General features: G+C 48.2%; 1 protein-coding gene across 14 annotated transcripts in view; it reads right to left on the minus strand.

The window, feature by feature from the left end:
* NEDD4L (NEDD4 like E3 ubiquitin protein ligase) overlaps window positions 1-23,110 on the minus strand; it is a 343,799-nt gene that overhangs the window by 76,480 nt on the left and 244,209 nt on the right. For all 14 annotated transcript variants that reach the window (XM_058691969.1, XM_058691970.1, XM_058691971.1 and 11 more), the window contains 2 exons: window positions 8,729-8,779; window positions 153-214 (listed from right to left, as the gene is read on the minus strand). In XM_058691969.1, the coding sequence (XP_058547952.1) occupies window positions 153-214; window positions 8,729-8,779 (113 nt within the window). The remainder of the gene's footprint in view (window positions 1-152; window positions 215-8,728; window positions 8,780-23,110) is intronic.

Genomic DNA, 23,110 nt, shown 5'->3' on the forward strand with positions numbered 1-23,110 from the left:
TTATAAAGGATACGGCTTGGTTATAACTTTCATATTTACGATGACTTTTTTTTTTTTTTAAACAAAAGATGCAAAGGGAAAAGAAGCCGAAATCTTCCTCAGAGAAAACCAATGACTGAAGCATGAAGGACACCAGCGCCCCAAAGCCTCACCTTCTTGGTCTAAGGAGAAAATCCTTAAATGTATAGGGTCGCTCCATGGTCGGATCTTCGGTCTACAGGAAGAAAAAGTAAGTTTCAAAACTCCTGATAGTCTCGTGTTTTAGATACACCAAACTGGATTACAGAGCACACACGTTCACGTTCTAGAACGTGGGAAGGGTGAAAACGGGGTTGGGTCTTCACCCAGTACTAGACAAGTAATTACCTTAGAGGTCATCTTAATCTACCCAAGATCCACTAGATGTCACTATCAACACCCACTTTCAGGAGCCAACCCCAGCGTTAGACAGATGACAAAATTATAGTCGTCACTGCCGAGTGTAATTTCTAACTACAGGGTGCAGGCCTCAATCTCACTGCTGATTGATCTCAGAACCCGTGGTCACTGGTACCTTCTTGTTCCCTGTGATCCAAGAAACCTAAAAATGGAGTTAACGGGAAAAATATCTGTGAAGGCAATTTTACTTTATTTTTAACATGAAAATATCATGTCATCAGCCTAAGATAACTGAAAGATTATCTCCTCCACAGAGACCATTCCAGGTAGCGCCATCAATCAGCCTCTTGCTGGTGCCTCGTCCATGAAGCTAGGAGTGTAACTGTGCTATTTTTAAAAGAAATCCGTACTCATTTTATTGTGCAGGGTTAGCTGGTCAAAGCAAGTAGAAAGTTGGAAAAGTGTTACTATTTCATTAATTTTTGAACACTTTATGCAGTAAAAATCCCAAATATCCAGGCTCTTTAATTAAAAACAATGTAAAACACTGACTTTGGTGGCAAGGGAGACAAACCGCCATACTAAGATGTACTGACGTACTATATTGGAGGGTTGTGTGTGCGTCGATATTTGAAACATCCCAGGTTTTGTGTCATCCGGCTTGAAACTCCACTGGCTTCCCACTCTGCTTATAATAAACTGAAAATGCTTTCCTACGGCCGTACAAGGTTAAACATGCCCTGCCTCCTAACTACCCATTACCTCACTGTGAGCCAGTCTCTCTGTCCTGGCCTCATCTGTCCTGGTGCACATCACATCCAATCCTGCCCCGGCAGGTCCTTCTGCTACACAGCTCTGGTTCCAAATGGCCACGGCTGGCTCCACTCTGAACCCAGGTGTGAGATCCCAGGTCGCGCTCTCAGGCGCTGCATCACCCTTATTACCATGAGCCCCCCCTTACCACCCTCTATCATAGTCCCCCTTTTCACTATCTGACATTATCTTGGTCATTTACTTACTTACTAATTTGTCGTCCACCACTTCTAGAATTAAGCTCATGAGACGAGACGCTTGGATTTGCTCACCATTAAATTCTTGGTGCCAAGAACACTGCCTGGCTCAAAGCGGGCACTGGTACAAGCAGCTGATTAATTCGTCTGATCTACCATGAACTACTGAAGCCGTGAAAATTCCACCATTGCTGAAGGAAGTCAATTACATTCTCTCTAGACTGTCCTCTTTAAGGCGACGCAGTTAGGCATTTTGGAAACATTTTCTAAAAAAAAGGCTTCCAAATGTATACATACCACTTATCATGGAAAATTTATTAATTAAGAATATTATTCCATTCCTTCCTTTTCTCATTTATTCAACCACAAAGAGCTTTAGAACGAAACCCACGTGGAAGATGTGCGGCTACGACACGGCACCTTCCCTTAGAGTTACAAGGATGCGTTGCAGGGGCCATGCTATCAACCGGTAACTTGAACCTAAGGTAGAACAAATTCACGGACATGTGGAGATCACATTCCACGAGACCTAGGATGGAGGGCAGCGACTGATTCTCACTTGGGGATCGACGTGGTTTGCGGATATGTTCTCTAAATTCGAGATGAATGGGCAAGTGTGGACAGGTGGGGAATCGGGAGGAAGGGTGGTTCAAGCCGAGGAATTCGGCATGGGCAAAACCACGGGATGCTTAGCAGGCATGAGTCGTCGAAGGGACGCAGAGAACACAAGAGACGGTGAACAGAGGAAACCACAGAGCCTAGAGGACTCCTTTGATAATGGACCCACCCACGTACTGTGTGGTTTAAATGACAACCACCACACAGATCGAGAGGCAGGCCTCCTAGGTCTGTGTCCTGGCTTCCTTATGGACACAGCTGTGTGGCCAAGCGCATAAAAAATGGAAATTCACCTCCGTGGAAATCCTTGCATGCGAACAAGACGGTGATCTTGTAGACACGGACAGGATTCTTCTTGGCATTACACAGGGTCCTACCTGATCCTATTTGCTGGAAAAAAAGCCCAGTGGAGACCCCCAGGACAGCACTGGGAGAATGGCATCTCAAACGGGCTGATGCCGACAGCATCACTAGCCAAAGTGGACACCACTGCCCCCTGTTCTGGGGGCACTGAACATCCCAAAGAAAATCTTTTGGATACACAGCACTCTCATCTTAAAAAGAGTAATTGCTTTCAGGAGAACTGTAGTTACTAAGACATACAGCGAAACAGCTCTGTGCGCAAACGGAAGCAAACAGCCTTGCCGAAACCCTAGGCTCAAAACCTGCACGTGACCACCAAGAGCACCCAAGCCTTGGACTGAGCGCCCTGCAAACGCCCGCCCGGGGCCCCTGAGCACATTGCACAGCAATACTGGAGACCCAGAGTCTGGTCCAGCACTGCCTCCAGCCTAGTGATCACTGGGCAAGTTACCTCCCTGTCTGGGCTCAGATGCCCTCATCTGTAAAATCTAGGGAGTAGACAAAATGGTCTCTGAAGCCCCTCTAAGCTCTAGGACGCTGAATTCTATGCATGTGAGCAGGAATCACTACTCTTCTACCAGCCATAAATATAAAATATATAAAAGCCAAAAATACAAAAACTTATCATCTGAGTTACCTTACAGTACCGCTGCGGCACCAAAAACAATACCACCACCCTGAAAAATGCTTCGCTCTCGAGAAACGGAAATTCAAAAGTTACCGTGATTGCCTAGAGCAGCACTTGACTATAATAGGAGAAATTCATGCTTTTAAAATAGCTCTCTCTACCCCAGTGTGTTTCCCACGGATACAGAGATTGTGTAGCTGAAGGGGATGTGTGGGCTTGGGGCTCAAAGGGCAGGGGAGATACAGCTGAAAGACGAGTCAAGAAAAATTTCACAGGCGTTAACAGGCAAACAGCTGCCAGAAAATGTCCCTCTGTTGTTACTATAAGTCTTGGAGATGGATGGCCTCTAAATAATTAGTAAAGGCAAGTCATAAAATTTGAAGTCCTAAAACTTGAACGTGAAAGTCATGAACTTTTGGGGCGCCCAGGTGGCTCGGTCAGTTGAGAATCCGACTTCGGCCCAGGTCATGATCTCACGGTTTGTGAGTTCGAGCCCCGCATCAGGCTCTGTGCTGACAGCTCGGAGCCTGCAGCCTGCTTCGGATTCTGTGCCTCCCTCTCTCTCTGCCCCTCCCCTGCTCATGCTGTCTGTCTCTCAAGAATAAACACATGTCAAAAAAAATTTTTTTTAGAAGTCATGAACTTTTAAACTATCCACTGGCTTTAACAAACAGATACAAAAACGGTAGCTCAAGAAAAATTGGCAAGAAGAGCAGAATTACAGTTAAATTTACTGCTGGTGCCCCCCCTACCAGAGCAGGACAAAGGGCGGCTTTGTCTCACCGGGAGGACAGATGTCAGGCAGGTAGGCCAACAATGACCTCCCTCAACTGCAGTGTCTCGCCAACCCCACGCACCTCCAGCGAGCCCCGCCGCCCCAGCCCACCGGGTGACACACAGTCATCGCGGTCGCCCGCACCTCTGCTGAGTGAGCCGCGGAGCAGCTGCGACGACGTGGTCTCACGGAGCTGGATGGAAACCTGGGGTCGCCCGTGCGCATGCCCTCCTTCTACAGGTGACAACACAGAGGCCCGGGAAAGATTACTAACTCGTTAAGGTTGTCAAGGCGACCGGCCTGTCTCCCACGTCCAAGTCAACGGTTCTGGAGAGCTCTTTTAAAGCCCGACCTTTGGAGACTTCTGTGAGTACGGATTTATGTTTTCTTAATTCTCGGATCTGCACACAAGGCGGGACTACCAACCTTGTTTATTCTCCCCTGCTTCTTCTCCTTCCTGCCCGCACTCCTGTTCTCAAAAATAAATAAGGAGGACAAGAAATATTAAAGGTGAGTGGCAAATTCAGAATGGGAACAAAGGAAGTAGAGGGCCCTACCGTCCTGAACTCCCACGACCTTGGACTCTGAGGGCCGAGGATGAAAATGCATCACAAGTCTCAACTGAATTGCTTTCTTCTGGAAGCATTTGAGGAGTGTGAAGCACGGAGGCACCCATCATCAGAACGGGGAGAGGAAGCCTGTTTTCTTTCACACGACTACTCCTTACTCTTTCCTGTTGAGGGGACAATGACGGAGCGGACACTGGCCTCCTCTGGCCACTGTGCTGGATAAGCGAGGTAGCGACTCTGACCCGCAGGGCACCTGGCCTCACACAACCCTCCCCGCCCCGCCTCTGTTCTGACTGCCTCCTTAGTTTGTCACCCTGGCGGAGCTCCAACTCAGCCCCTCGCCACAGCCCACGGGGCCCAGCAGGGCCCACGCGTGCCAGATCCGAGATGCCAAGGTGCTTGTCAGTTACGCCGTGCACCCCTGGAAGGGTGGGTTCCTAAACCTGTCCGCTGAGAGGAAGGGTTGCTCTGACCCTCCAGTCTTCCTGGGGTCTGAGCATTTACAGCTGCAGGTGAGGACGACTTAGGTAAGCCACTCCTGAGATCCTGAAAGCACGATTTTACACTGCAAACCCCAACATCCACTGGCAATGAACCCAACATGCCTCTAGAATTTCATTTGTCAAGGGAAGAAGGTTCTTCAGCAAAAATCAATTAATGGGTCTAAAATATTTATTGTTCAAACATACGTGAAACAGGATTTAAACGATCAAAAATCATTTGTTAACCATCATGAGAGATTATTCTAAGTTCGGTTCTGCTATCTGGGATCTTCTCCATGAAGCTCCTGATTTAGAAAAGAGCTTCATTCAAAAATTAAGGCAATAATTTCTTAGACCAGAGTCAAGACAGATTTTTTTTTTTTTTTTTAGGAATAAAGGTTCGTGATATCTTGAGGCAATAAGATAAAGCCTCACTCTTGTTTAAAATGCCCTAAAATAGTAGTCTCTTGGGTGGCTCAGAGGGTTAAGTGTACGACTTCGGCTCAGGTCACAATCTCTCTGTGGATTCAAGCCCTGAAATGGATTCTGTGCTGACAGCTCAGAGCCTAGAGCCTGGAGCCTGCTTCGGATTCTGGGTCTCTCTCCTTCTCTGCCCTTCCCCCACTCATGCTCGCTCTCTCAAAAATAAACATTAAACAAAAATAAAATAAAATGCCTTAAAATAAACAAATGGGCATGTATGTGTGATAATTATCTATATACATGAGATATACATATATATCAGCATGAAGATATATGCTATTAGGTATTCTGCTAATACAGATTTAAAAAAAACTCTCTTCAATTTCTAGGATTTTAAACATTTGGGCTTTTTCTTATTACCTAAATTAAATGATCTTGGTGTATCAGATGCATAGAACACAGATGCATGCCTCAGGTAGGGGGAGATGGCTGAATGCAAAATCACTAACTAAATCTGGTGGGGGTTTAGGAATCCCTCTAATAGCCAGAATTAGTATCTGAGGCAATGGGAATCTGGAATCATAAATTATTTTTTACCCAAGCCAGGGAACACTGTCTCACCTTCACATGTGCCCCCAATATGGTGCCACTTGCCACACGAGGCTTTTTCAATTTTAATTCATTAACATGAAAGAACGTGAAAGAACATTCTAAATTCGGCTCCTTAGTCACATCGGCCACCGTTCAAACGCTCAACTACCACGTGGCTACTGTAACAGGTGACAATGCTAGGCTACATGCGGAAGAAAGCTGCTTCGCCGGATTCTTCCTCAGAGATTAGCATCATATCCATCAGCAAACAGCTGTTGAAGGATACATTCTCTATCGGCTAACGGGCCTGCATGAAATTAATAACCAAACATCCAATCAGATACCTTCAATCTCGAAAGGGCCTGCGTGGGTTAGAAACGGCAAATGTCCCACATTACTGCTCTCCATTATCTTCTCTCATCACTGATGACACCATTTTCCTATTTTATCTAGGATTTTTTGATTTTGACAAATATTGACTCTACCGGCCATATACATAACCTGCCTTGACAACGGGCACGGAGCTATCAAGAAAGGAGCAACCGTTACTGACTTCACAAAATACGTCCAAATGCTAACGTCCATTTCTCACACCCACGCTTGTGTTCCACAAAACAAAACGACACCGTGCAACTTTCCCACGAGTGCCCTACACATAGGGTCAAATGCACCCACGATAGCACCTCAAACCCTGAGCCCGAAGGCCATGTCCATTCAGAATATGCTACTTGGGTTCTACCACCACTTAGAAGGCGAAGAATGCACCGCCATGCCTCTGCATGGCTTCCTCTGTGGTCCATTTCCCAGACTGCAGCTGGCTCCACGAACCTAGTCGTCCATCGTTAAGGACGAAGACTGCTGCACTCCAGCATAAGCCAATCGTGGGGCAGGTGTAAAACCGGGCAGCTCCACTGCTCACCTGGCTCGGGTCACACACAAGTTCTCAGTGTCCTCCAGGCATTCGCTGTCTACCTTCTTCCATCGGCTGGTTTCTATTCCAGCCTCCAGCCCTGGCACCAGCTCATCCTTTCGAAGCTCACTCTTGCCTCCACCCAAACCCAGAGCTAAGCTATTCCCTCTACTGAGGAACGCTGTTCCATTCCGAGCCCCACCCAACCTTTCCAAACCAATGAGCACTCAATCAACAGTCAAACGGGGGACTGTTGGAGCAGGTTGTTTAAAACATTCCACTCACACCTCTTCAAGAGTGTTAGCACCTCATCTGCCTCGACAGAGATGTGGTTCTTCTGTCAGGGACAAGGGCGGTTAGGGATAACCATGAAAGAACTGGCCAACCAACAAAATACCGCCTGAAAACGTCAGCGGTGGCTTCAACCTGAAGAGCACAGACAGAAGGCCAACGGATGCAGGAACACGTGAAGAGTCTTTCCGTGCAAACGTGGAGACCTCCACACCCTCCCCATGTGACTCTGAAAGGGCAACCAGGTTGGCGAAGGCTTACGTAGTCGGTCCCGTGCAACCCACGCGCCCTCTGCAAGTACCTGCGAGCTTCAGGTTTTTATACAGAATAATGTTTTCGTGACATCACTTTTCCTTCCAGTCTTTGGGAAGGGAACGCGCTCGAAACCTTCCTTCCTCAATAGCTCCCCTGAGTCAGTAAGAATAAATTGCTTGCTATCACAATCCTTTCACAACATCTCTTCAGAGCTTCCTGGGTAAGACACAGTCTTTCTTGGTATTTAACATATGGTAACAGCCACCATTTCAATGCAGCAGACTTGCACTAGGCAGTTTAAGTCACTTTGGTTTATAGACTGTTGATGCTATTTGCTCACAAAGTATTTAAAAAAAATTAACAAGGGGGAGTCTGGGTGGCTCTGTTGGTTAAGCCTCTGATTTCGGCTCAGATCATGATCTCTCGGTGGGTTCAAGCCCCGTGTCGGGCTCTGCGCTGACAGCTCAGGGCCTGGAGCCTGCTTTGGATTCTGTCTCTCTCCCTCTCTCTCTCTGCCCCTCCCCTGCTTGTACTCTGTCTCTCTCTCTCAAAAGTAAACATTTAAAAAAAAAACTAACAAAATTAACAAAATGGCCTTGGAAGGCAGAAACATTTGGCTTACCCTCTCTGAGATACTATTTGAGTCACTTTGTGCTGCCCTATGGAAGAAGGAGCAGGAGGGGTGGGGACGGAACAATCTGGAAAACCGTAGCTGAAATTCGAGCCAACCTGCCTTTCCCCAAGGCCTCCAGGTCAAGTCTCCCCAGGCTACCTACATCGCCTCTGAACACACAGAAGACACCGTTAGCCTCAGTCATCGGTCACAAACTCCAACTGTTCTGCGACTCATCTGAGCAGAAAGCAATGGCAACAACATCACACGGGCTAACTCAGTACAGTTTCTAAGGCTGCGGTGGGTGACGCCAGCTGACAAGTTCGCCCAGAACCAACAGCTTCTTTTCTCTGGTCTCCCTGCTGCCTGAGAAAAGCCACACACCCCAATCTGGGAAGCGCTAGCTTGTATGGATGTAGCCCAGGAGAAGGAGCACGTGTAATTCTACACAAAGACAACAAATGTCTGAGTGGCCCCAAAGGGTGGATTTGCAAGCAAAAACATTCCGGTGACAAGGGCGAGGGTTGGACGGAGAAAGGGAGCTGTTTTCCATGATGTGACAAAGGAAGCCCAGAAGAGAAAGAGGCGGGTGATGCAGACAGGCATACTTGGATGACTCAGATACGCCCGATTTTCACAGTTAAGCTCTCTGCCATCCCCCCGAAGAGACTGCTTTCTAGAAAGGGCCAGGGTCAGCGTACATGCCCTTCATGTCAGCCTGCTCCACTGCCTTGGGGAAATACTGCTCTGAAATACACCCAACCGGAAACAATGAAAAGCACTGCTCACGGCATGCACCACGAAGCAGGTAATGGTCCTTACCGGGAGATGATTCAGGGGTATGTCCACCTGTCCCAGGAAGTCGTCTCGGGTCTGTGGAGAAGAGAGCAAAGAGTTAATGTCCCCATTCATCCACTGAGCGTCGGTATTCTTTAAAATGTTTAATATGTGGGGCGCCTGGGTGGCTCGGTCGGTTCAGCGTCCGACTTCGGCTCAGGTCATGATCTCACGGTGCGTGAGTTCGAGCCCCGCGTCAGGCTCTGTGCTGACAGCTCGGAGCCTGGAGCCTGCTTCGGATTCTGTGTCTCCCTCTCTCTCTGCCCCTCCCCTGCTCATGCTCTGTCTCTCTGTGCCTCAAAAATAAATAAAACATTAAAAAAAATTAAAAATAAAATAAAATATTTAATATGTTTCCTTAACATAATGATTCTGTGTAAGTCACGGGATGAAACGTACAGCCTATAGTCGTGGCACCGTAACAACGTTGTAGGGCGACAGAGGGTAGCTACACTTGTGAGCCCTGCAGGAGTGAGGTACGGTGTCATCACCATGTCGCAGACCTGAAACTAACGTAACGCTGCGTGCCAACGATGCTTCAGTTAAAAAAAAAAAAAAAAAAGTTTCTTTATAAATAGAAAGGGCCAGGGCCTGACACTGGAGTGCAGCATCCGTGCGGATGCGTGCAAGGCAGAAGGCCCTGATGAGTGGCAGACAGACGTCGCCTGGGAGATGGGGAGGAGCCCAGGGCGTGGTCCACCAGAACCTGAGCTGCCCGAGCCCCTGCAGGGTGTCCGTGACCCCCCAGAATGGAAACAAATCGGGTCTTGGAACTGGGGAGCATGTGATCAGTACGGGAAGGGACACGCGGGACCACAGAGGGTTTGGGGGCACAGCTGGCCCAGTTCACACAGGAGACAGTAGTGACATCTTGGGGAACATCCTAACAAATATTTAAGTGCTACAAAGAGCTTCCTGAGAGCTGAGAGTCCAGGGAGAGAGTAAAAGTCTAATGATTAATAAATCTTACAAATTACTTCTCATTAAAAAATGGCCTCAAACTTTCACTCTTATAAGTACACTACTCTGGAATCCCAAGTTCATGGATTAAGTTTGCTGGTTAATTTCGGGACACACCGTACTTCTTCCTGTCTCTGTCCTACCACACAGCATTCATCTTTCTGACGTGAGACCTAGATGAAATTCATTTGGAGGAGCTCACGAACCCCCTTTCAGACCCGGGAAGTCCTAACTCAGGTCCAGGGGACACTGGCCTGGACCACAGGGTGTTCAACAGGTCTTGCTGACACTACGTCCTGTAAAGGTGCTTGTGTCATGGCTTGGGACATTTAGGTGACCCTGGCGTAGAAGTCTGTTACCCTCTTATAAACACACGCAGCTTCTTACCATATTCAAAATGCCTAAAAGCTGGAAAGTTCTTCGGGTGAAATCCGACCCGTCCCACTGCTAGCCTGAGGAAAAGCCCAAGAGAGAATCCAGCCCTCCTAACCCAAAATCCTGGGTTCTTGTTTTCACTCCTTGCTGGTTTACCAAGGAATTTTCTAATTCACAGAACCTTTTTTTTTTTTTTTTTTTTTTTAATGTTTACTTACTCTTGAGAAAGGGAGAGAGACAGAGTCAGAGCGTGAGCGGGGCGAGGGCAGAGAGAGAAAGAGAGAGAGACACAGAATCCAAAGCAGGCTCCAAACTCTAAGCTGTCAGCACAGAGCCCCACGTGGGGCTCAAACCCACAATCCATGAGATCATGACCCGAGGGAAAGTCGGACGCTCAAAGTCACCCAGGCGCCCAGAAACTACTTTTTAAACGTACTTGGAAAACTTCTCTTCTTGCATTTGAAAAGAAGCAGTTGGTAACCATGAACGAGATTTACTGAAATGATTTACTCCAAGCTCAGGATTTCCTTCTAGGTCATTTAAAAAAATTTGATTAACTAGATAGCTATCCGTCTCCTCTAGACGACGCACAGCAAAAAATCAAAGTCACCACTGGCCAGGTGTACGTAAAGCAGGAGACTAGCCCCAGTCCTCATGATGCGATTCTCCCGTACTTTTTTTTTTTTTTTTTATCTTGGCTACTTTGGCTACAACCCAGCACGCAAACACCTCATCTGGCACAAAGCTACAGGTGCCAATTAATGCTGTGGATCTCAACAAAAGTAGCCATCGGCAGAAGGTCCGGAAAAGGCAGACATCTTTGCTGCCCAAAGTGATGGGGAGTGCTCTTGCTCTCCATCTGACGAATTTAATTATAAAGTTAGTGTGAATGTTAACAAAAACCAGAAGCGTGTTGACTACTGACCATAAACTATTTGTCTACCTAACGTGAGTAGTGTGGTATTGCCACTTGCCCCCGTCCCCTCCTGCTACCCGTGAAGGAAACGGCCATGGGATACAAACATCAGAGGAAGACGGGCTCCCTTGAAGGGGCTTGATGCCCTCCTATCTCTGAAAAGCGACGCATCAATCGTTCACCTAAGTGCATCTTAATAACAAGTCGCAAAAACACCGACGTGCCCATGCTGCTTTGCTGGGGAGATGTTATCGGAGTTGTAAACCGGTAAAGTGCATGCAGCTTTGCCCAGGCACCTGCCGCTCAGGGCTATAGTAGTAAGGCAGGCGCTGCACTCGGGCCCCTTTGTATCGGAGTCTGGGCTCCAAACTAATACCCTGCCCTGCGTCTCACTAACTGTCGGGAAAGCAAAGCGGTACGCCAGCTCTGTGCTTCTCACGGGGACAGCGGCTCAATACGGTGTCGGTGGGAAGAGATTCTCATGATAGCAGTTTGAGGAGACTTTGTGGGGCTCTATTAAAATGCCCATTTGGGGCGTTCTCTTGGCCAATACCTCCTGTTCAGACTCTGCTGCTGCTGCCCACAAATGGAGCAGGTGACAGAATCCCCGGGGCACTCGCTGTCACAGTCAGCAGCTTTGCTTGTACCTTCCCAGGTTTTCGCACTTGACTTAATACACAATTTCTAAAATAGCCAAAGATGAAGCAACTTCCCGAACAGAGCAAACGGAAGGCTCTTTCTGGTTTACATCAAGGGTGATTGTAGTCAGACCACATTTTATTTTTTTTTAATGTTTATTTACTTTTGACAGAGAGAGACAGAGCATGAGTGGGGGAGGGCCAGAGAGAGGGAGACCCAGAATCGGAAGCAGGCTCCAGGCTCCGAGCTGTCAGCACAGAGCCCGATGCGGGGCTCGAACTCACGGGCCGCGAGATCATGACCTGAGCCGGAGTCGGACGCTCAACCGACCGAGCCACCCGGGGCGCCCCCACATTTTAGATAAAACAGGGATCGAGTATGGGACAGCATATGGTACGGAGAAATTGGCTTAAATGTTTCACCAGTCAATGGAATGTGATGGGTTTGGAAACCCAGCCCACCGTCGCCAGAACGATAGAAGCTTCAGGAGATGTAAAACATGTAGGCTAATGAGAACATACCAACTTTAAAACACACCTTCAGTTCCACAGGAGGGATCTAGTAGGGGGTCGGAGAGCCCATCAGTGGCCTACATGCCGGCGAAGGGGAGTGTCTCAAGGATGCCGGACTGTGCTGTTGTGGCAGGATCCCCACCCACGGGCCCCGGAGAGACCATGTCTGAGGCCACTGCAACGTCCGGACGTTGCTGAGGCCACCTTACGCCAGTGTTGTGAAAATACAATAATCAAATCAATTTTTGGCAATTTCTATGACACAATTATTTCCATCAAGCATCATGCTGACTATGAGCCTATGAAAACCAAACTGATTTCAGCTCACACTGGTGTTTCTTGTGCTTGTTTGTAAGTGGTAAATGCTGTCAGTTTCAACCTTAATTGCCTGTCCTGTTCTAGAGGCTGCAAATGTGCAAGTCAGTAACACAATTATAAATGCTCCCTTCTGACAAGCCACCAAATATTTTCCAACCTAATGACAAGGCAAAATGGAGCCCCTGAAATGTGTCAATAGAAGGTGAAGCAAAAATCCATATTCCATTACTGGAGAAGTAAAATACATACACCTGACAATGTCTTAGAGCTTCCTCTCTAAATGATGATCACAGTATACTGAAGACTGCCCCTCTCCCCTTTAAAATAATTATCCCCATTTAAATATTTTATTAAAACTTTAAAAAAAATGTTTATTCATTTATTTTTGAGAGAGACAGAACATGAGCAGGGAAGGGGCAGAGAGAAAGGGGGAGACACAGAATCTGAAGCAGGCTCCAGGCTCTGAGCTGTCAGCATAGAGCCCAACATGAGGCTCGGACCCATGAACTGTTATCATGACCTGAGCCGAAGTCCGAGGCTTAACTGACTGAGCCACCCAAGCGCCCCAGGACAGTCATTTTTAAACACGAATTGCAACCCTGCTGGCAGCTCATGAGAAGCACTTTTTAAAAAATAAATATAATAAGGGGCGCCTGGGTGGCCCCGTTGGTTAAGTGTCTGATTCTTGATTTTGGCTCAGGTCATGATCCCAGGGTTGTGAGATCGAGCCCCATGTCAGGCTCTGCACTTGGCATGGAGCCTGCTCAGGATTCTCTCTCCCTCTGCCTCTTGTCCACACTGTCACACACACGCTTGCTCACTTACTCTCTCTCAAAAAAAAAAAAAAAAAAAAAAAATTAAATAGGAGATAGAAAATATCAGTGCCTCGCATGAAATGTACATACAGTTTCAAGACAATGGGTTCTGTTAACACACATGAAAGAACGTGTACTAAGCTATGATCTGAAATTAATTTCCTTTTGCGTGTTTGCCATCCCAGGTTTAAAAGCCACTCAACCTCATTAAATGGAAACCATCCAGTGCTACCAACTGCCTGGGGTTTTATCCTAGAAATTATTAAGTAGTGACTTCCAGGAAGACCATAGTTAGAATTTCTCAAGCCACACGGAAGAAACGTATTGAGGAATCAGAATATAAGCTACAGAAAAAGAATTTAAGAGTAAAGCTATAGCGTGACTAGTGCTGTGTCTCTTACAAGTTGAAGGTAAACCTCACAACACTAAGTCAAAAACAAAAACAAAACCCATTCGCTTTCCCGCTAACCCATGAAATGTGACTTCCCCGTCTGCTTCCTCCCAGAGCACGTGGCCCACGCTCCGGCACCAGGACCGAGTTGATGGGGGCAACAGGTTCTATTTTTCGAGAGGTACACACTCTGAATAATCTAAATAATGAATGGCTTGAGAGCCTTTTACAGAAGCTTTTATTTTTTTATTATTTTTGTTAATGTTTATTTATTTTTGAGACAGAGAGAGACAGAGCATGAACGGGGGAGGGTCAGAGAGAGGGAGACACAGAATCTGAAACAGGCTCCAGGCTCTGAGCAGTCAGCACAGAGCCCGCCGCGGGGCTCGAACTCACGGACCGTGAGATCACGACCTGAGCCGAAGTCGGACGCTCAACCGACTGAGCCACCCAGGCGCCCCTACAGAAGCTTTCAGACAAAGGCTTACAAATACCCTAACTCCTCAACAGTTAGTGTCCGGGAGAGTCACCTGAATGTCAATTTGCATTTAGTTGTAGGTGCTGTCTCATTCCTCACTAAAGCATGAGGCTGGCTTTGTCGCCGCACGGAAGGGAGGAAGGACTGTCTTGTTTCTCCTTGCGCTTGTCCCAGACATCAGCCTCCGCCACGCGGACGGCGCGGCTGGGGCTCGCAAAGACCGAGTGAGTCTGGCCTCCACCCACACCACACGCTGCAGAATCCGATGTGTCACCACCTGGTGGCCTCTGGCTTTCGGGGTGACTTGCCTTAAAATAGGTCACCGAAGTTGCCTTAATCCAAGAGCCAACTGGCATTCTGCTAGAAATAAAAAGGTGCAACAATGAAACGCCCTCTGAATGCACACGTGCTTGCCAAAATTCACTCGGGGGCACCAGAACGTAAAAGCAAACACAACTGGACACTCGCTCAGAAAGACGCACGCCACGTTCATGCTGCCCGCCCCTCTGCCATTTTAGTTTTCTAAGCTGAGGAACAAGACCTCCCGTTCACGAAAACAGGGCAAGGTAGGTCCTGGAGACGCCAGCCCTTATTTATAAAAAACAAATGAGCCTTCCGTGTCAACGAGATGTCAGAGCAGGCCCACGGGACCTTTGCAGGCTCCTAGAACACCACACTGGGAAGGCGGGCAGAATTTAATCACGGCGGATGAGTGTGCTATCGTGAAGAGTATTTATTTGAAAGGACGCTCTGCTCAAAGCTCAGACTGCAAACCAGAAGCGGTAAACAGAGCAAAGAACCACCGTACTGGCAAAGACTCAAGCGGGCTTCGCAAGAGCGGCGTGGCTTCAGTCCAGGAGAGGCCGAAAAGTACACACCGAGCCGTGAGAAGGGACTCGCGTGTGGGCTCAGAGGGAGTTCCAGCTGCTGCGGGGACCCAGTCGTCACGGGAGGGGATGAGATGTGCTTAGTGTCCCCTCTTTCCTCAGCGGGCGGAGGTGGTTCAAGAACATTCAGTCCTCTTTCTGCTCTAAACAGAGGCATAGTCCAGGGCACAGGTCAAAGGAGGGCCACGGAAATCACAGCTCGTTGTAGTACAAGCACTTGATAATCTGAATTTAGGGCCCAATCACCTCTAGGGGTGTAAAAACTGGGAAAGAACTCTGGGGACGAGACGCACAAGATGGGACCTTGTAAAGGTGCAGAGACAAGGTGCCCCGGTTTCCTAGGGAGAGAAACTAACCAGCCTTGTGCGACAGAAGGCGAGGCACCCACAGAATTTGAAAAATTCTAGTAGTCACAGTGAAAAGTGGAAGACAGATAAAATTAATTCTCAGAATTTATTTTAGTTGAGCCCATTCCTCCAAAATGTTATCTCAACGTGTAACTGAGAGAAAGATGGCTAGTGAGCTATTTTACGTTCTCCTTTCACGAAATCGGTGCCCATCCCTGGCCTGCAGCACACTGTGGTGTGGACCATCCACATCCCCGCTGCTCAGCAGCCACGGGCGGCCAGTGTCTGTGCAGCTCCACGAGGCAGGCACCACGCACCCCAGCCGCTGCTGCGTATCAGAGGCACGGACGGGATGCCTCGGGCCCAGCACAGAGGGAGGGACTCCATCTGCCAACGGTCAAGGGCAAGGACACCTGCACAAAGGAACTTGAGCAGGGTCACGAAGTAGGAGTTGGCCGGGGGGGGGACGGAAGGGGGTCGCGAGGGAAGGGTGTGCAGCCAGAGGCGCCGGGCTAACGCTGTGGATGTGGGCACGTGGCAGGAAAAGAGAACAGGGGCCACTATGAAGGGAACGACTGGCAGGGACTGCATTTTAGAAAGGTCCCCTGCCAGCTGGAAGAAGTGGCTGCAGGGGAAGATGCCGGAAGAGAGAGGGTAGGCTGTCCGGATGAGGCGGTGCAAGGGTCTGGACCAGGCAGGTAAGGGGAAGGCTCAGTGTTAGTTCAGAAGCGCCCTGTTCCTGGACTCTCCTGGTCACTGTGGAATGAGGGAACGGGCAAGATCGTGTATGCCAAGTCCTTACCATGGGGCCCAGAGGAGCACCTGGGAGCCAGTGTTAGTGTGAACCCAGCAGCGACAAGAACAGAGACGTCAATGCACAAGATGGTGGAGGAAAAGGCCCGGGGGGTGGGGTGTGAGGGGAAGGTGTGAGGGGAAGGTGTGGCCGGGCTGCTGTCCCATCTCAGGCAGTGGGCCATCTGCGGGCGCAGGGTCATTACCTGCACCGTGTGCCACCCTGATGTTCACCTCCTCTCCATTCCTGTTTGCAAAGAGAGGTCTTCCCCCTCATCCAGACAAGCTTAGTGACATACACCTAGGAGAACGGACCATCACCCGCAACCATCTAATCTTCCAGGGAGGGAAGAGGCCACAGCCCGTCACCCTACGTAGTCTGGGGCACAGCCTGGCATCACGATTATCCCTTACACCTGCTTCAGAGCTGCCCAGCCTCACCAATGACCCTGACAGTTTCTTGTAAGGAGAGTGTATCTTTGTAAATAATGCAAATGCAGAGAAACATTAGGCATTACGGTCGTTCTTGGTAAAAGTTAGTTGCTGAATAAACTAAAACATTTTAATGAATATAATCTGCTAAAAATAAGGTAAACAATCATACATATTCTCCTTCCTACAAAGCAAACTGATCTGAGATTGCATTTCAAAGTTAATTTAAAAGGAAAACGTGTGGGGCACCTGGCGACTTCAGCTCAGGTCACGATCTCATGGTTCGTGGGTTCAAGCCTGGTGTCAGGCTCTATGCTTACAGTTCGCAGCCTGGAGCCCGCTTTGGATTCTGTATCTCCCTGTCTCTCTACTCTCCCCCCAACCCCTGCCCCCCTCTCCCTCTCTCTCTCGGAAATAAACATTAAAAATAAATAAATAAAAGGAAAATGTGTCACTGGGTTCATTTAATGACACCATGTTGTTTAATTTTGTGCTTTTGATTTTATCCTACAACTTCCTAAGATTTCAATTGCCTGAGATTTCAGAATAATTTCCTCAAGACTAGTATCTCATGTCTTAGGAAGTTTTAAAATCAAGTTTCTTTGCAAGAAATTTAAATAATAGATTATATGTATAAAAGAGAAAAAAAATAAGGCAGAGACACCTTTGGATTCTGCGGTTTGTCTCTGAACTCAGCTACCAAAGAAGAGACCTTAATAAATCACCTGCAGAAGTTCACGACAGATGCCCTTAGTAGCCAGAACAGGGTCATTGGGATATTCGGGAAAAGGGAACCTAAGTAACCTCAAGTTCAATGTCTGATTCATTAGCATGCTCTTCCTCATACATCTCAGGGCATCTGAAACCAGCAGTCGTCCATCTGTCGTCTCCTTGCCCGGCCAGCCAATGGCTCTGCAGGTGTGGGATAAGGTACTCAAGCAGACGACGAGGTTACATGGAACTCAATGTGGTCTCGTTCTTGGCATTTCAGCGAGTGACAATCCTGAACTGGAGTTCTACAGGTTTCCACGAGGACATTGACTGTTCATAAAGGCGCCATGAAGACAGCCTGGAGTTGAGCTTCGGCAATCCCAGGCCCATCCTGCTTAGTACTCTCTTTTCGGCACTGGCCATACTCTGGCCGCAATCACATCTCGGGCCAGGGGACTCCAGTGAAGCTCGCCGGGGGGAGGAGCTCCAGCCATAGTCTGGTAAAGGGCTTCGAGACTGCAAAGCGTAACAAGCTACTGCGTAGCTCTCCCATGATGGGCCAGAGACTATTGTCTGCAGGTTGAGGAACTTGCCCAAGGTCACTGAGTTGGTCAGTAGTAGCCAGAATGTGACCCCAAGCAGTCTGGCTCTGGAGCCCATGGCCTCACCAGCACAGTACAGAGCGGACAACTTCATGTACAAGGGTCTTAAGGAAAACCCTGCACAGGCTCCTCACTTGCCCTCAGGAAATCCCAGTTTGCTATGCTGTGTCCTCAACTCCGCGTGTCCTCAGGGTGACACCTGCCAGGTTCAGTTCTTGCAACCTGCAAACTCCTACGGGACGTAATCTCGGATTTGTCACGTGCATATTCTTGCCTATGTTCTTCTCTCATCTACAGGTCTTTTAAAAGATCTTATCTTCAATCAATCCCCACACTCAATGTGGGGCGTGAACTCACAACCCCGAGACCAAGAGTCATCCGCTGACTGAGCCCGCCAGGCGCCCCTCATCTATATCCTAATAAACGATGAAATGAGCAAGGTATAAGTTTGAAAAGGAAATGAAACGGAGTGATTTTTATTCTTACTAAGCACCCCCTTCCTATCTTTCAAAGTGGGACTCTCAAACCGGAGTGTGCCCGCCTCTGTGGATACACAAAGACCTTCTGAGAAGTTGGGCACGGGCGGTTTTAAAGAAATCATGTTCTACATCCTGCCATATGTTCTCTTCCCTAAACCCCATCTGCCCGAGAAGCAGTGACTTCTGCTGCTGCCTCTCCTTCCCTACCTGCTTTTACCTAAACCACAGCTCCCCTTCCCCTGCTTTCCAAAGAAAGGTTTACTCCTCACCCTTCCCGCAGCTTACCGGCACGCATTTGGCCGGGTGTAAAAAGCACGGGATGAAGGGAGGCTTTGAAAACGTACCGCCCCAGAGGGAGCAAAGAGAGAAGACAGAACACGAGAGACACATCTTTCACCACAGCCTGGGGGACAGGCTCCTTGAAGACACCGAATGGCAATGTCTCCCATATCTACAATCTGCCCAATTTTCCTTTGATTTGATTTTTAAGATGAAGCCAGATTTTTAGGGATAGGAAATAAGCCTCCTATGGCTGACTGTATTAAATAATAAGGAACGATCGTTAATTTTGTGGCAGATATTTTCCATAAAATGAGCCATGTCTGTAGTTGCAAAATGAAAAAAATCCAAATTTTTCATACACTCAATACACTAGAAATTATATCTCCTGCAGCTACTGGGCTAATAACTTACTGAGCTACTGATAAATTACAGGTGTCAAAAATGTATGAGAAAAAAAATTTTTTTTAATGTGCGAGACACCGTTCTTCAAAATTCTTCATAAGGTTCACTAAGCAAAAATGTCTGGAGACTACAGTTCAAGGCACATAATCCATCATAAGGTGTCAGGTCATTAACTGGGTTGTTATTAAAAAGTTTCCCTCAGAGCTCATTAAGTATTTAAAGCTTCTTCCTCTAAGGTACAGACAGGATTTTTTAGACGGCAACGGAAGTGAAAACAAAAAACGAAAAGTTGAAAATGAAAATCACCCCCTTCCTATCTACGGTGTCGGTGAGAAACAGTCTGGAGAGGAAAACTTCCAAGCTTTGCAAAAAAATTATGCAAACAATTACCGGCCAATTTAAAACACGAAACGTGGAGGATGAGGAGAAACTTTTGTTAATTGAAGATTCTGACAGGTGTGAATTCAAGACCAGAGTGTGTCCCCTCTTCCGCTCCCTGCAAGATACGGAGGACACAAGCCCTCCTTCCAGTCTCCTGGAGACAGAATCATGTCAACAGGTACCTGAGTTACGTCTTTCTGAGCATGATGGGCAGGACTGAAGTGTGGAGTTAACCAGGGGTTCTCCAGGCCTCGATGGACATTAGAATCTTCTGACAAGCCCTAACAAGTCAGGTACCCAGGCCTCTCCCGAGATAATGAAATTTCTGGCAGACGGGCTCAGACACACGTGTGCTTCAAAAGCTCTCCGGGTTACTCTCATCTGTGGCCAGGGTTGACAGCCACTGAGTAAAGTTCTCGGTTTTCCGTGTTCACGAGAGAAACTGCACTTACCTGCGAAACTGGCAGAATTATGCTGATGAGCAACCTGACATCGAATTGCAATCTTTCTAAAAGTTTAAATAGTTCTCCCTGCCTCTCCTCCTCTTCTCCCCTCATGTGTGCCTCTACAGTCCTCCCACAGGACAACCGGCTGGGCCCATTTACATACGTTGGTAAATTAACTCCGTGGGCCTAGAAGGTGGATGAGATAGGGGGAAGGGGAGGCATTTTGGCTGCTCCTGTTCAGAGACTTAGCCTTCTGGTCCGACAGTGCCGGGATATTAGTAAGACTCACAGGTGTACAAAACACAGGGATTTCACTGGTCATGGCCACGAACTACCTGCTTGCCACTCTAATGCCGTAAAAAGACGAATCCCATTTCAAAATAGAAATCAGAGAATGAGATTCTCAGGAGGGACCTCAAAAGTCACTTGGTGCAACATACATCTGAGGCTAGTGGATCTATCTGTCCCTCCCCAGCAGGCGCTCACTCTGCTTGGTTCTGACCATCCACGACGGAGCTCTCACTACCTAGGCCAGCAGAAAGGATAACCGCATAACCAAATTACCACCAAAGGTCAATCTTCTCACCCGTGAAATGGGACATCTATGAAATAGTCACTGGATATAAGCGGGGACAATTAGATTCAATAAATGTTATTCGTAACTCAAGGTTTCTCAATCTCATCACCACTGGCATTTGGGGCGAGATAATTCTTTGTCTGACAGGCTATTTTACATTCTGTAGAGTTTCTAGAAACACCTCTGGCTTTTACCCACAACGTGTAGTGGCAACTCCCATCCCCCAGCTGTGACAACCAGACGATGTCTCCAAACACTGTCAAATGTACGTGCGTGGAGGCGCGGACAGGACCAGTTGAGAACCACTGTCTAATTCCACTTCCCTCCTCCTACACGCTCTGTAAGGTGTTCACGCCATCTTTGGACAATTCTGGAAAGAACGTTCTGGTAATCCGCCGATTTTCCAACTCCCCTAACGCGCCAGGGCGCTTCTGGAACTAGAACTTCCTCTAGCTAGAAAGTGTCAAAGCTGAGACTTGAACTAGAATCTCCGTGACTCAAACGCAGTAGATTTGTTTCCACAATATTGTGTTGCTTCCTAAGGGATAATCACTCTACACAGGGAATGGGACAGCTCGATCACTTCTTTGAAGAAAGTTATCATGTCCTCATCCTTCAACTGGCTTCCCTTTCACCTCCCGCAGGATTTGTGTTTGTTGGTTTTTTAAAGAGAGGTCTGCAAGCAAAGCTACACGCACTAGCCTATTTTCCAATTAATGGGATGCGCCGAGAGCGTGACATAGTTCACTCTGCGGGTGCCAGGAAAATCCTGAGGAACGGAGGCTGAAGGCTGAGTCCCTGCCTGAGTTGCGCTTAAAAAAACAGCAGCAAAAACTATGCAGTTATCAATCAGGAAGGAAATGAAGCTCCGGGCCGAAAACATTCCCGGAACAAGGAGCTGTGCTGCACAGGGAGCTGGTGCCCAAGCCAGGGGTCCCAGGAGCTCGGGAGAGGGAAGTCGTGCCTCTTTCTAAGCATCACAGGGGACCACCACTCATTCGGGTGCCCACAGGCGGTGCGAGAGGCAGATGCCAATCCATGTGGCCCGTGAAACCCACCGGAACCACGATGAGCCCAGCAAGGCCGCCGGAGCAGGGGGTGATGGTAGGACTCCCAATTCTGAGCCCTCACGCCTCTCTAAGGCCCCACCTTCGTCCTGGCCCTGAAACCCACACGTGTGGCACAGTCTGCCTCGCATCAACTGACTCAAAGAAGAGGCAAGTGCTACCTCTGAGAAGTGCCCGGTCTAGAAGGAGGTCTTCTAAGTTACGGGTGTGGCTCTGAAGAGTACCAGGGCAAAGAGCCCTCAGAGGCGTGGCGGGGGGGAAAGACTGCCGGGTGCCGACCTGGCTCAGGAACGAACTAGCTGGGTGACTTCGGGCACTGAGCCTTCCCTGGGACCAGGTTCCTCACTCGGAAAACGGGGCTGTGACCACCTGCACCTCCTATGTCGTCAACGGTTACACAGCTCAAAGGTCAGTGCATGTGGAAGCCTTGTGCAAGTTACTACTAAACGCTGTGAGGCTTCTGCTACTAGTGAATATTTAAAACAATGAGAGCTGAGAAACGGGAGAAGTGGGGTCCCTGCCAATCCTGGCCAACTGGAAAGCCAACAGCTCTTTCCAGAAACTCGGTGGTTTCCTCAGTCTGGTGTCCGGTCAAAAGCCTTTTCTTGAATTGCCAAGAGTTTATAGCACATGCAGTTCGAGAAACCCTGCTCTATCCTGTGAGGGCAAAGATGGACAAAAGAGCTTTAAAAACAGAGTGAGCTCTTGTAAAATTAACTCTCCCTTAAAAAAAATAAACACATGAAAATGAAATGTAACGTTAAGGACCAAGATGAAGGAACAAAGACTATAAGCTTAGTCCAAGCTTAGAAATGGCCCCTGCTTTGTTATTCTAAAAAGTTGATCTGTTGTGAGGCTATTCAACTGGCAAAGACACCCTCTGGGTGTCCAGAGCGCTAACCCCATAATCCTGAAGAAAACTAACACAGGCAGGATCCCAGGGCCACACAGCAAAACCCAACAGTCTGTGAAGGACCCGGGCTTGAGGAGGCACTAATCCCGGGACTTCATACTCACACCCAGCTCCTAATACTCCCCACTAGCAGGGGCGACAAAGGGACATGATGAGTCCTCACTGACATCATCACGTTGTCACCAACCCCCCCCCCCCCCCCACACACACACACAAGTGCACAACGGTGAGCTCTGGAGGTCACCTGCAGGGAACAGCAAGCAGGGCATGGGGGGAAGTGACTGACAGCAGAGATGAGTCACCTCCAGAGCTGGGTTCGGGTCCAGGGCAAGATTTTTGGTCACCCTGAAGGTTCATGGGAATTCTGCATTCAACTCCATGATACTTCCGTGGCTTAAGAGTTATGATTTTTTCCCCACAAAAATCTCTAAGGAAAATTATGGTTTCGTGATAGTAGGCATGTTTTAATTTTGTGATTTTCAGATATCAGCTTGCAATGCACGACCGCCCCCCACCCTGCCCCCCAACAAGAGCAGAAACCCTGACAGAATTGTTCTGGGGCTTTCTCTCTGACCCGGAACAAAGTCCCTGTCCCTCTGGGCATCTCAAAGGGGAGGGATGTGAATAGATATAATCCAATGCGTT

Source organism: Neofelis nebulosa, chromosome 11, assembly GCF_028018385.1.
Source record: "Neofelis nebulosa isolate mNeoNeb1 chromosome 11, mNeoNeb1.pri, whole genome shotgun sequence".
NCBI classification, from domain to species: domain Eukaryota; kingdom Metazoa; phylum Chordata; class Mammalia; order Carnivora; family Felidae; genus Neofelis; species Neofelis nebulosa.